The sequence below is a fragment of the Neovison vison genome, chromosome 6, assembly GCF_020171115.1.
Source record: "Neovison vison isolate M4711 chromosome 6, ASM_NN_V1, whole genome shotgun sequence".
In the NCBI taxonomy this organism is placed as follows: domain Eukaryota; kingdom Metazoa; phylum Chordata; class Mammalia; order Carnivora; family Mustelidae; genus Neogale; species Neogale vison.
Window position 1 is genome coordinate 163581181 of NC_058096.1, and position 12636 is coordinate 163593816.

General features: G+C 43.6%; 1 protein-coding gene across 5 annotated transcripts in view; it reads right to left on the minus strand.

Annotated features, from left to right (window-relative positions):
- Positions 1 to 377: 377 nt before the first annotated feature.
- ZNF445 (zinc finger protein 445) overlaps positions 378 to 12636 on the minus strand; it is a 48631-nt gene continuing 36372 nt past the window's right edge. For 4 of the 5 annotated variants that reach the window (XM_044252834.1, XM_044252839.1, XM_044252838.1 and 1 more), the window contains 5 exons: positions 10725 to 10893; positions 10308 to 10384; positions 9899 to 10025; positions 7645 to 7755; positions 2060 to 6849 (listed from right to left, as the gene is read on the minus strand). In XM_044252834.1, coding sequence (XP_044108769.1) covers positions 4682 to 6849; positions 7645 to 7755; positions 9899 to 10025; positions 10308 to 10384; positions 10725 to 10893 — 2652 coding nt within the window. In that variant the 3' untranslated portion in view covers positions 2060 to 4681. Of the gene's footprint in view, positions 1419 to 2059; positions 6850 to 7644; positions 7756 to 9898; positions 10026 to 10307; positions 10385 to 10724; positions 10894 to 12636 lie in introns of those variants that run through there. The other variant, XM_044252840.1, reaches the window with a different exon arrangement.

Consider the following 12636-nt stretch of genomic DNA (forward strand, 5'->3'; position numbering starts at 1 on the left):
AAACTTCTCCATCCACAGGATCCTATTTCTTAAACTTCCCCCACCCCCCATTTCTTAAACTTTTGAGTCTAGAGCTTCTGGCTTCACTTGCTATTTTTAGGCAAAAATGTTAAAATAGAGCTCATAATTTCCTATAAACTATGTCTTGGACATCATGTGTCACAGAGAATATCCTCAATCTTTCAAAAAGGATGCATGATATTCCATCATAGATGCACCAGAACTGTTCAACCATTCCTTTACTAATAGCCATTTGTGTTGCTACTCATTTTTGTAGGTGAGAAAACTAAAGCCTTAAGAGATTAAAAGACTTACTCTATGTAACATTATATAAATGGCAGAACTAGGATATCTATAAAAATCACAAGATGCCACAGTCCATGCTTAAAAACACTTTATTTTTAACTATTTTAAGCAGTTTAAAAAAACACACATACAACACACTATCCTGTTAAGCAACATGTGACCCATCTACATCAATTTTCAAAATGAAAACACAACTGCAGCTTCCATCTACCCTCCCTTACTCTATCAGCAGCTCCTGCCGTGAAAAGGCAGAACATGACTTTCACATGACACTCCAATACATGATTTTATACTCTTCATCATATAATTTGAATCCACAGGAATATATTATTGTGCAAAAACAGTAACAACATTGTTTACTATATGACAACAGTGCCTACATGCCAGCTGCTAATCAAAATACCTTATTACATGCATTAGTTAATTAATCATTCCCCCACCCCCAATTATCTTGTGAGATGGGCAACTACTATTCCATTTCATTAAAAAAGTGAAACACAAATTAAGTTTAAATAAGGTGCCCACAGATACACAGTATGTTTTACATAAATTGTATATTGTACATAACTTCTGCAACTTTCGCAGCATTTTTGATTTATCTATGTTGAATGAAGTAATTATAGCTCTTTCATATTCACTTCCCAAAGTACCAAAAACAACCTTTTTTCTGTTGATGGACATTTAGGCTTTTCCCAATATTACTACCTAGACAATACTGCAATGAACGGTGTAACAATCAACAATTATACAAACGTCCCTCCCTACATGAAATTCTTCTAGGGTTTATCCAGGAATAGAACTGTTGGTGGTGTGCACATCGCAAGATTTTGCAGACTCCCTGGCACAGGAGCTATTACAATTTCCACTCCCACAGCAGTGAGTTCCCACTCTTCTACATACGAACCCATGCTAGGGCTCGTAAAACTTGTCATCTTGAGAAGTATGAGAAGAATTTCCTGTGCTTTCTTCTCCATACATGTCTTTGTGTGGGGTGATGGTCTATCAGCGAGGCAAGGGTCAACCACATTGAACAACTGACTCAAAGACATTCCAATATCTACTCCTCTCTGGGAGTCCGAGCACTCTGTCCTCAGCCCCAACTTCGGTTCTTCCTAGGCAGCAAAAGAAAGCAAGGTAGGGTTCAAAAAAGCCTACATGTTTTCCAGGCCAGAATGGACAAAAACTGGTGGCTGACACTGTCAGTAATTGTCACCTGGAGCCGCATGGCATAGAACCACCTACCGCTGGTGCTAACCAGTGTACCTGTGGGTGACCTTCAGTCAACACTGTACTCAGGGCCCCTTCAAAACACTCCAGATCCTGACTAAGCTGAACTAAATTCAGTTCCATATTCCTTAACAGAAGTAATTTTGTACAAAGTCTTTGTATGGCAGGCAGGTAAATAAGCATCCAACCCGGCCTCCAGAGTACCCTGTCTGGCTCTAGTAGTAGGCCTAACTCTTGGAAACCTGGACAACATCTAGCAGAGTAAGAAACAGGCACCAAGAGAAGTGGGGCCAGGGAGAGGGCTTACATAGACAAGGGTTAGGGATGCCAAAGGTTAGCCTTGATGGATGAGGACTTTGGCCAGCATGGGTATGGCCTATACTCGTGGTGAAAGGAAACAGAACAAGTCAGGCCAGTCCAGGGGTGTTCAGAGGCAGGCAATTAAGTTAAATCCAACACTGATTGCACCAAAATTGTTGAGTGGTTAGCTGCAAGTAGTTACTCTTCTTCTTTTAGCTAATCTGTATTTACTAATATTTCTATAATAACCATATATTACTGATATAATTAAAATTATTTAAAAATTTAGGTTATAAAACAGACTCCATCAATATAATCCCCAAATATTAAAGGCTTACTTCAGTATAGAGGGATTTGTTTTTACTTCTTTGTACACCTGAAAATTTGGTTTGAATGTTTAGAAGTAAGTATATCTCACTTTATAAAAATGGCTATAGAACACCCCTATTGGGGCAGGAACTCTGTGAAGTGACAGTGGCACAAGGAGTTGGGGGGTGGTGAAAATATGGACAGAAAGGGGGTATCTCCTCATTTGTGGCACCAGACTTGAAGCTGAAGCCGAGCTGGAGCTGCAGCTCTGTGAAGGGCTCTGATTCTAGAGATCAGCTACCTAACCCAGAGCCTTTGCACACCAAGCCCTCTTTCTACAATCCTAGGAATCAGGGAGCTTAATTACTGTAATTTTACATGCCAGAAAACAGATGCAGATGTTGAGCAACTTGTTCAAGATTATCCTGCCAAGAAAAGGCACACTGAGACTGGAACCCAGATCTCGTAATTCCAAGGCCCTTCCTATGACCCTGGGCCCTCAGCACATGAGACTTGACCCATGTCCAGACACTTCCAGAGCCAGTTTTTGGCACTATACCAGTGATGGGACATTTAATTCCACACCATGGGCAGCTGCTGCTGTCGTAAAAGGATGAGGAGCCAGGATTACCAAACCTTCCTAAGTAGAAAGCCAAATGGGGGCCAGAACACAAACATATATATCTGATCCTCCTCCCTGCCCTCTATTCCATGTGACATCACCACATAGTGTCAAAAGTCTTCATTTTCAAATGCCCACAACCGACCAGACAGGATAAGATTACTTATACTCTACTGAAAGGACATTTTCCAGGTTGGTTTCTTCTCACTACAAGAAATGGCCGCTCCACCAGTGTGCCCTGATTCAAAGCAGTAAAATGTAGTTTGAGATGGTCCTCTACTATCAAGTGAGATATTTATTCTTATATTCATGTGAGCTCTTCAATAATCAGAAGCAATTACTACTTACACAAATTTTAGAAAAATCACTCCTTTACCTTTATGCCACTGAGCTATTTCTTTTTGTTTCAAGTCAAGTTGGCAAGTAAGATGGAGGTGCCTCCCCCACCAGGCCCCTTTTTCTCCAGAGGGCATCAGTTATGTGCACTGGTACCTTTGGGTTGAACCCAATGCCAGCACCGGATCCAATATGTGAAGAAAGCTACATGAAAGGTTAGAGGGTCCCAACAGTGTGCACAAGTTAGAAATGCAAGCAAGCACAATAATTAAACGTTTGTAACTGTTGAAAGCTGGAGGCCTTACAAAAATTCAGACTCTCTGAGGGGAGAGGAGAGTGTCCCTTTATTGCAAACTGAGAGCAGAGATAATTGCATAAAAATTTCTCAGCTATATAATTTCACTGAGTCCTTGGGTCTGTGGTTAACCTTGTAAGGGTAATTCAGATTCAGACCCCATCACTCAACTCAAAACTGTCCAAAGGCTCCCTACCTCCCTTTGAGGAAGCTCTAGAGCCAGTGGGCACCCATGTTACATGGCCTGGCCCACTACCTTGCTGGGGCCCTATCTTCTGCTGGCTCACTCCACTCCAGCCCAGGAGGGCCATCCTCCAAGGACACCAGACAAGATTCCACCTCCTGTGCCTGGATCTAGAGACCCAAAGGGTCCATGCCCTAACCTCCTTCGGGTATTTGCTCAAGTTTCGCTTTCTCAGTTGAAGTCCTCCCTAACCAGCCTACTTAAAATCGCAACCCACCTCCTAATCCGGCACTGCCTCTCACTCTTCTCTGATTTATTTTGTCTACAATATATATCACCATCTGAAGTACTATATAATTCATTTGTTTATTGTCTATAAAGATCCAAGAGGGCAGATCTTTTGTCTGTTCTGGTCACTGCTGGGTCTCTAGCACAACAACAGTGTCTGGCATATGGGAGGTGATCACATTTTTGTTGAACAGATGGCCCGCTGTTGCCCATGCAGATTGTGGGGTGGAGACAGTAACAGGGCACTGGGAGAGCCCCATTCTCCCAGTGATTGAGTCTAACCCTGCTCTCCTCCATAAGCTGCTGAGACAACTCTATAACCGTGGCAGATATCCAAATTGAGATGAGGGACAAAGCTGAACTCTCAGGAAGCATTTGGGGGTGACCAGGAGTCCGTGGGCTGCTGCTACTTATAAGGTCAAACAGTAGATCTACTATTACAGGATTCAACTGGCCCCTTCCCACCAGCCACAGCCCATTACATCACAGATATTTTGTCAAACCACAAAGGGCAATGGTATCTGCTTTTAGACTTATTATCTGACTGGCGGCTCCAGGTCACTGGGCAAAGGCCACTTCTGGGGCTCGAGCCTCCAGAAGGGCTCCAAAGAACAGGTTGCTGTTCTTCCCCAGCATTACACTCCCCAGCAGGTAAGAAAGGGGATGCCCTGAGTTTCTGAATCCTCAGAATCTGCACCAGATTTGAAAATAGAAAGGGCTAGACCCTTTGTGAAGGTTTTCCCCATGCTTCCCATAATTAAGGGTTCTCCAGCAGGTGTGCTAGGAACCCATTCTCCCACTGTCAGACCCCAAGCTAATCTCTAATATGGTTTTTCATATGCCGAGCCAAATTTGAAGACCACCTGAAGGTCTTCCCACACTCTCTGCATTTGAAGGGCCTCTCTCGAGTATGAAATCTCTTGTGGCTAATGAGCTGTGAGCTTTTGTTAAAAGTTTTCCCACAGGTACTACACTTATGGCACTTTTTCCCAATGGGTATGTTCTGGAGTCCAGTGATCCTGGAGCTCTGGTCACAAGATTCCTCAGAATCTTCAAGGGGCTTCTCCCCACTTGGTTTTAATTCCTGTAGACTCACCCCTGCATCCTGGCAGGAAGACAACCCAGCCAGGCTGCATTCAGACTGTGCCACTCTGGTGTGTTTTCTCTGATGAATGCAGAGGGTATGTCTTCCAATGAAATCCTTCCCACACCACTGACATTTAAAAGGTCTCTCTTTAGTGTGGATTCTCTGATGATTAACAAGGCGATGTTTCCTATCATAAGATTTCCCACACAGATTACATTTATAGCGCTTCTCTCCACTGTGTATCCCCTTATGATCTAAAAGACTTCTTTTACGTGTAAAAGTTTTTCCACATTCTTGGCACCAAAAAGGTTTCTCACCAGTGAGGATTTGTGGCTGCAGATTTGGCATGTTTCCACTTTCACGGTACTCGTATTGTTTTTCCAAAGAGTGAATCCTTTGATGACGGGAGAGGTTAGAACTCCATCTGAAAGCTTTCCCACATTCTCTGCACTTATAAGGCTTCTCTCTGGTGTGAATTCTCTGATGGATGAGGAGGAATGAGTGATTACGGAAGGCTTTGCCACACTGGCTACATTTGTAGGCTTCCTCTGTGGTGTGACTGCTCTGAGGAACTTGGAGAACTCTGTCTTGACTAAACGATGGCCCATCTTCAGGTTTTCTCTGAATGGCATGCTGCTTCTTATGAGCAATAAAGGCTGACCGATGGGTAAACTCTTTTTCACATTCACTACATCTGTATGGCTTCTCGCCTGTGTGAATTCTCTGATGATCAATGAGAGATTTCTTTCGAGTAAAAGTTTTCCCACACTGCTGACAAGGAAAAGCTTTCTCTGTAGCAGGGGCATTCTGGGGCTGACTGCAACTGGAGGTCTGTCTGAAGTCTCCTCTACATATATCTTGATCACAGAACTTTTCTTCCTGGTGCATTCTCATGTGACGAGTAAAGTTTGATCTCCACCTAAAGGTTTTCCGACATTTGGTACATTTATAAGGTTTCTCCTGAGTGTGGACCCTTTGATGTTCAACAACATATGATTTACAGTGGAAGGATTTCCTACACTGGCTGCAGTCAAAGGGTTTCTCCCCTCTTTGGTCTCTCAAATGATGATCAAATCCTGAGCCATAGGTGAGAGCTTCCTCATACTGATTAGACTCAAGAAATTTCTGCTTAGTATGGGTTTCCTGGTGTAGGCGGTAGGCAGACATGCGTCGGAAAGCCTTGTCACATAAACTACATTTATAAGGTTTCACTCCAGTGTGAATCTTTTCATGTCGCACACAGTTTGAGCTCCACCTGAAGGCTTTCCCACACACCCTGCATTTAAATGGTTTCTCTTGAGTGTGAAGTCTCTGATGACATGCAAGATGAGAGCTGTGACTGAAGGTCCTCCCACAGTCACTGCACTTATACGATGTCGCCACCATGTGAAGATTCTGCCCATGTTGATGATGTGAACTAAGGCTGAAATCTTTCCCACATGCATCCTTCACATTTGCTTTTAGTCCAGCATGAATTCTCTGATGTAAGCTAAATCCACCAACTATGCGCCTGAGCCCTTTCCCATATTCCTTGTAGTCATAGTGGTATGAACTCCCTCTGAAGTGTCTGCCACAGCCATGTTTAAGGGATCGCTTTCTTCTGGGAACTCTCAAACATGTGCCGTGTTTTAAATTACAACTAGTACTTCTTCCTGATTCTTCAGATTCTTTTTCTCTCCTGTGACTGAAATTGGTCTCTTCTTTCTTAACTCTTACTTGTATGGGGTTTCCATATTGTTCCTTTAGCTTGCTCTTCAGTTCAAAAGATTCTCTGAGTCCCATTCCCTCAGAAACACTCATCACCCAAGATTCTGATGGCATAGCTAAGGTTTCTCCTTCTTCCAGAGGTTCATGTTTTAAGAAGAACTTGCTTGTTTTAATCTGCAGCTCACCTCCTGAAACAAAATAAAACACAAGACAATGTACTCTATTCTATACTTGGAACTGCAGAAAGCGCCAAAGCACAGAAAGAAAAAAAAAAAAAAAAAAAAGCCAAGATCTTGGGTGGTGAAGCTTCTGCTTAACTGCCAATATCTTTATCAAATAGTCCAGGAAGGCAAAACATGGAAGAGCATTCCAGATGATAGGGAAGGGAGGAGAAAAAGGAAGGTGGGCACAGCAGCTAAACATGCAGAAATCACATCCATTTGAAAAACAGCATTGATAAGTGTATGTTAAACAGTAATAAAGGGAAGAGGAATAATGGTAAGAGGATAAAAAGGCTCCCAAGAACCCAGGGGAGGGGGCTCCATGGAGGACTGGCTGAAGGAATTGGAAGTCAACCCTATTGCAGGGGCAATGAAGAGAAGCAGGAGTGCGATTAGGGTTCTTCAAAGAGCATGAAGGGATGAGCATGGGGTATGGGCCAAGGGCCAGAAGGAGTGCAGCACAGGGTTGAGGAAGAGTATTACTGAATGGAAAAGAGTGCAACAATGAAGCCCTCCAGTGGGCAAGAACAGTTACTAAAATGGTTTCTGGGAAAGGGGTAGGGTCAGAAACAAATGTCTAATAGGCCAGTCTGGAGAGGAGAAGCCCAGAAGCCTAGCACTCCTTAGCAACACTGTTAAGGATCTTCCTTCTAGCAAACAAAGAAGTTATGTTCCCTGTGACTTACTTGGTATAAAAGACCTTAAGAAAGAGAAGAGTAGATGTGAGAGGAGTCTAAGATCCAGAGGTTCTCTGAAACTCACCTGCGGGGGCAACACCTGGATTCCCCTTAGGCTGAGCTCCCTGGACATTCAGACCCCATGGCTCCCTTGCCTCCAACCAGGAAATCAGAACAGGTTTGGTGAATGGTCCCACTGCAAAAAAGAAGGGGATGGGATGAGATGGAAGGGTAATAAATCATACAAAACTATTCTTCAGGACCCTCTCAGGACTGAGGTCCTGGCAAGGACAAGGGAAAGGCCAGGGAGGCTAATGGGGGAAGCCAGACAGGAGGCCTAGACAGCCATTTCCAACAGCTCTGAGCATGACAAAACAGGCTGAAAGAAGTCACAGGGAAAAGGATCACTAGGATTCTCTGGGGGTGGGAGCCACATGACACCTCAATCAGTTAAATCAACCAATACAATTTGGATGTCTAACTAGGAACTTGACACACATGATTTTTTTTTTTTTTTTGTATTTTGCATTTTTCTTTTTTTTTTTTTTTTCGGGTTGCTAATTCTTTTTTTTTTTTTCCAATTTATTTATTTTCAGAAAAACAGTATTCATTATTTTTTCACCACACCCAGTGCTCCATGCAAGCTGTGCCCTCTATAATACCCACCACCACCTGGTACCTCAACCTCCCACCCCCCCGCCACTTCAAACCCCTCAGATTGTTTTTCAGAGTCCATAGTCTCTCATGGTTCATCTCCCCTTCCAATTTACCCAAAAGCACATACCCTCCCCAATGTCCATAACCTTACCCCCCTTCTCCCAACCCCCCTCCCCCCAGCAACCCACAGTTTGTTTCGTGAGATTAAGAGTCACTTATGGTTTGTCTCCCTCCCTATCCCATCTTGTTTCATGGATTCTTCTCCTACCCACTTAAGCCCCCATGTTGCATCACCACTTCCTCATATCAGGGAGATCATATGATAGTTGTCTTTCTCTGCTTGACTTATTTCGCTAAGCATGATACGCTCTAGTTCCATCCATGTTGTCGCAAATGGCAAGATTTCGTTTCTTTTGATGGCTGCATAGTATTCCATTGTGTATATATACCACATCTTCTTGATCCATTCATCTGTTGATGGACATCTAGGTTCTTTCCATAGTTTGGCTATTGTGGACATTGCTGCTATAAACATTCGGGTGCACGTGCCCCTTTGGATCACTACGTTTGTATCTTTAGGGTAAATTCCCAGTAGTGCAATTGCTGGGTCATAGGGCAGTTCTATTTTCAACATTTTGAGGAACCTCCATGCTGTTTTCCAGAGTGGTTGCACCAGCTTGCATTCCCACCAACAGTGTAGGAGGGTTCCCCTTTCTCCGCATCCTCGCCAGCATCTGTCATTTCCTGACTTGTTGATTTTAGCCATTCTGACTGGTGTGAGGTGATATCTCATTGTGGTTTTGATTTGTATTTCCCTGATGCCGAGTGATATGGAGCACTTTTTCATGTGTCTGTTGGCCACCTGGATGTCTTCTTTGCAGAAATGTCTGTTCATGTCCTCTGCCCATTTTTTGATTGGATTATTTGTTCTTTGGGTGTTGAGTTTGTTAAGTTCTTTATAGATTTTGGACACTAGTCCTTTATCTGATATGTCGTTTGCAAATATCTTCTCCCATTCTGTCAGTCGTCTTTTGGTTTTGTTAACTGTTTCCTTTGCTGTGCAAAAGCTTTTGATCTTGATGAAATCCCAATAGTTCATTTTTGCCCTTGCTTCCCTTGCCTTTGGCGATGTTCCTAGGAAGATGTTGCTGTGGCTGAGGTCGAAGAGGTTGCTGCCTGTGTTCTCCTCAAGGATTTTGATGGATTCCTTTCTCACACTGAGGTCCTTAATCCATTTTGAATCTATTTTTGTGTGTGGTGTAAGGAAATGGTCCAATTTCATTTTTCTGCATGTGGCTGTCCAATTTTCCCAACACCATTTATTGAAGAGGCTGTCTTTTTTCCATTGGACATTCTTTCCTGCTTTGTCGAAGATTAGTTGACCATAGAGTTGAGGGTCTATTTCTGGGCTCTCTATTCTGTTCCATTGGTCTATGTGTCTGTTTTGTGCCAGTACCATGCTGTCTTGATGATGACAGCTTTGTAATAGAGCTTGAAGTCTGGAATGATTTTTAATCATTGTAATAATTCAGCAAACAGGCATCATTATCACCATGTTTTAAGAAAGACTAGGTGATAAAGCCAGGGTGAAACCTCAAGTCAGGTCCCTGTCTCGACAGTGTAATAAAAAGTGAGAATGTAGAAGTAAAAATGGATAGAAGCATGGGGGTATTATGCCTTACCCAGAGAAACCACATTCCTGTAATTCTCCAGCATCACATCTCTGTACAAATTCCTCTGAGCAGGGTCCAGCCATCCCCACTCATCCTGGGAGAAGGTCACCTCCACGTCCTTAAAAGTCACAGCTTCCTGAAAAACACAGTCCTATGACTGAGAGTCAGTCTACAGATCCTGGCTTTTAGGAGAGGGCAGTGGAAGGGAGCAGGCTCTGAGTGAGCAGAGGATTGATGTGGTAAGGGTGAAAGTGAGAGCATCACCCAGCAGAAGAGCTCTGAGTTCAAGGGGGATAATCTGGTCTCCAGGACCTGGTCACATCCAGAGACACAGAGATTCAAGATAGGGGGAGCCTCACTGACTCCATTAGGTAGCAATGCTGGGATATCATGAAGGACCAAAGTTCTTATGACTCACCTGAGCCTGAGATGTCAATGGGTCTCCTGGGCACACCTCTCTCTGGGAAAGGGCAGGCACCTGGGGAAGAGGAGGCTCTGAAGGAGAAGAAAGAACCATGAGAGAAGGTAGCCCAGTTCTTGGCACCCCACTGAGGAGGTCCATTCCTCCCCCACATAGAGGAGTCCTAGGCCTAGGAGCGGGTATGGACTATTGTTAAATACCCATTTCACATTTCCCCAGAGTCCACTGAGGGTTAGGGAATGAGGAGTAGGGGGTGCAATGGGAGGAGGAGCTAGTTAGACATGGGTTACAGTAGGGTAAAAAGGACACAGAGCTAAGCACCAACTGAAAGGGATTCTCATGAGAGGACAGATGGTGAAATGACAACACTATTTTGGGATTTGTGGCATACAGCTTGAGCTTGATGGCAAGTACCGGATTGGCCAGCCAGGAAGTCACACACTCCTATTTCATAGGGAGGCTCCAGGTGGTCCCCAAGAGTAGAGCCGCTCCTGAGAGGAGAAGCAGAGGGCCATATCTGTGAGGCTCGCAGGGCTCCTGTACCCATCCAACGTACATCTGGGCTCTGGGCAAGGGCTGGATCCTGGAGGGAAGAAAATGTTGTGAGAGGATCCCCATGGGAATCATAAAGCAAACTCAGAGGAGGCCACATGGCCAATCATTAAGGGCAGGGATCCAGGAAAGGGGAAGACAGGCCCTTCATTACCTACAGCAGAGGAGAAAATCCAGGGAGGACCCCCTCACCCCTTAGCCTCCCTGGGCTCTAGTGTGGGCCATGAGGGAGACAGGTGGAGCCAGATTCCAGCTACAACATAGGAAAGCATCCAGCAAGGCACTGCTGTTAGGCTTCAGGTGCTACAGTGACACATCCCCACTAGCCCCTCAGGCCCCACCCCGGTCTAGAACTTAGAAATCAGAGAGAAGAAATTTATCCCTGAGTTAAAATGATAATGGTTCCCCACAGAGATGCAGACAGATAACATCTACCAAGTATTAGGCAATGCTCTAGGCACTACTAACCAGTGACCCCCAAGAAGCAGGACAGCTCCCAGCGTAAATCTGACTGAGATTAACACTGCCAGAGAGGCAATGCTACTTGTGAGAGTCAGCCATGGAATCACAGAAGAGAAAGTCTCAGGTACAACAAATGGCAGTGACCAGTGCCTTTCTAGGCAGAGACCTAAAAAGAGGCAGTCTTTGCCCTGGGACTTCAAATGGTTCCAGTCTCTGAGGCAAGGCTATCCCTGATGTAGAAATGAGTATTGAAAGCTTACAGCGAATGAACTTTTAAGTTTTTTCTGGTCCCGTGACTGAAACTGGTCTCTTCTTTCTTAACTTTCTTAACACTGATTTGGATGATTAGCGGGGGCCATGAAACATGTGACACCAAGCTACAGACTAAAGATGATGAACCTGTTCCTCCCAAACCCTACCAAAAAGAGAATAAAGAAACATACAAAGATGGAAGCAGACAGCCCAATGAGTTTCGGAAAATTTCTCAGAAACTTCTTGCTCAATGCTGATAAACCACAGGGTGTTTATGCAATTTTATGTGCATCTTGAGCCATTCTGTTCATTTTTCAGAATTTGGGAGGTGTTCATCCAGCCCTTTTTGTTTTCTAATTTTTTTTTAAGCTTTTATTTATTTATTTGTCAGAGAGAGCAAGAGCACAAGCAGGGGGAATGGCAGGCAGAGGGAAAGGGGAAAAGCAGGCTCCCCATTGAGCAAGGAGCCCGATGTGGAACTCGATCCCACAGCTTTGGGATCGTGGCCTGAGCCAAAGGCAGATGCTTAACTGACTGAGCCACCTAGGTGTCCCTGTTTTCTAATTTCTAACCAGCTTTCAACCAGGTCCTGTATCCCTATCAGGTATTTTCAAACCTTACATCTAGCTCAAAATGAGTCAAATGTAATTAAGCCACAATTCTGTACCTACTATGTACCTTATTTGCTTTAATCAGTGATTTTTCAATTTTTTTGAACATCTTGGTGTTTTGGTAAAAATGATAAAATACTCTTTTAGATTTTTTAAAATAGTAACCAGTGTTAAGCAAAAAGGTTTTCTTTTTTAATAGTCATAACCTGCATTGATATATTATCATTTACTGCTGGTAGATGTTCAGTCAAATGTGTTACTTAATTTGATATTATATTTGGGAGAAAAGTATGTCGAATATGTTTTTCATATTTTTATTGAAAAAAAATTTTAAAGAAGCCTATAAAAATGATAGACGCTCTTAAGAAAAAACAAAAACCAAATCTCCAAAGCTAAAAGAAGCACTGAGAAACTCACTTGTGTTGGGCAGAAGGAGCAGACAGAGCTCA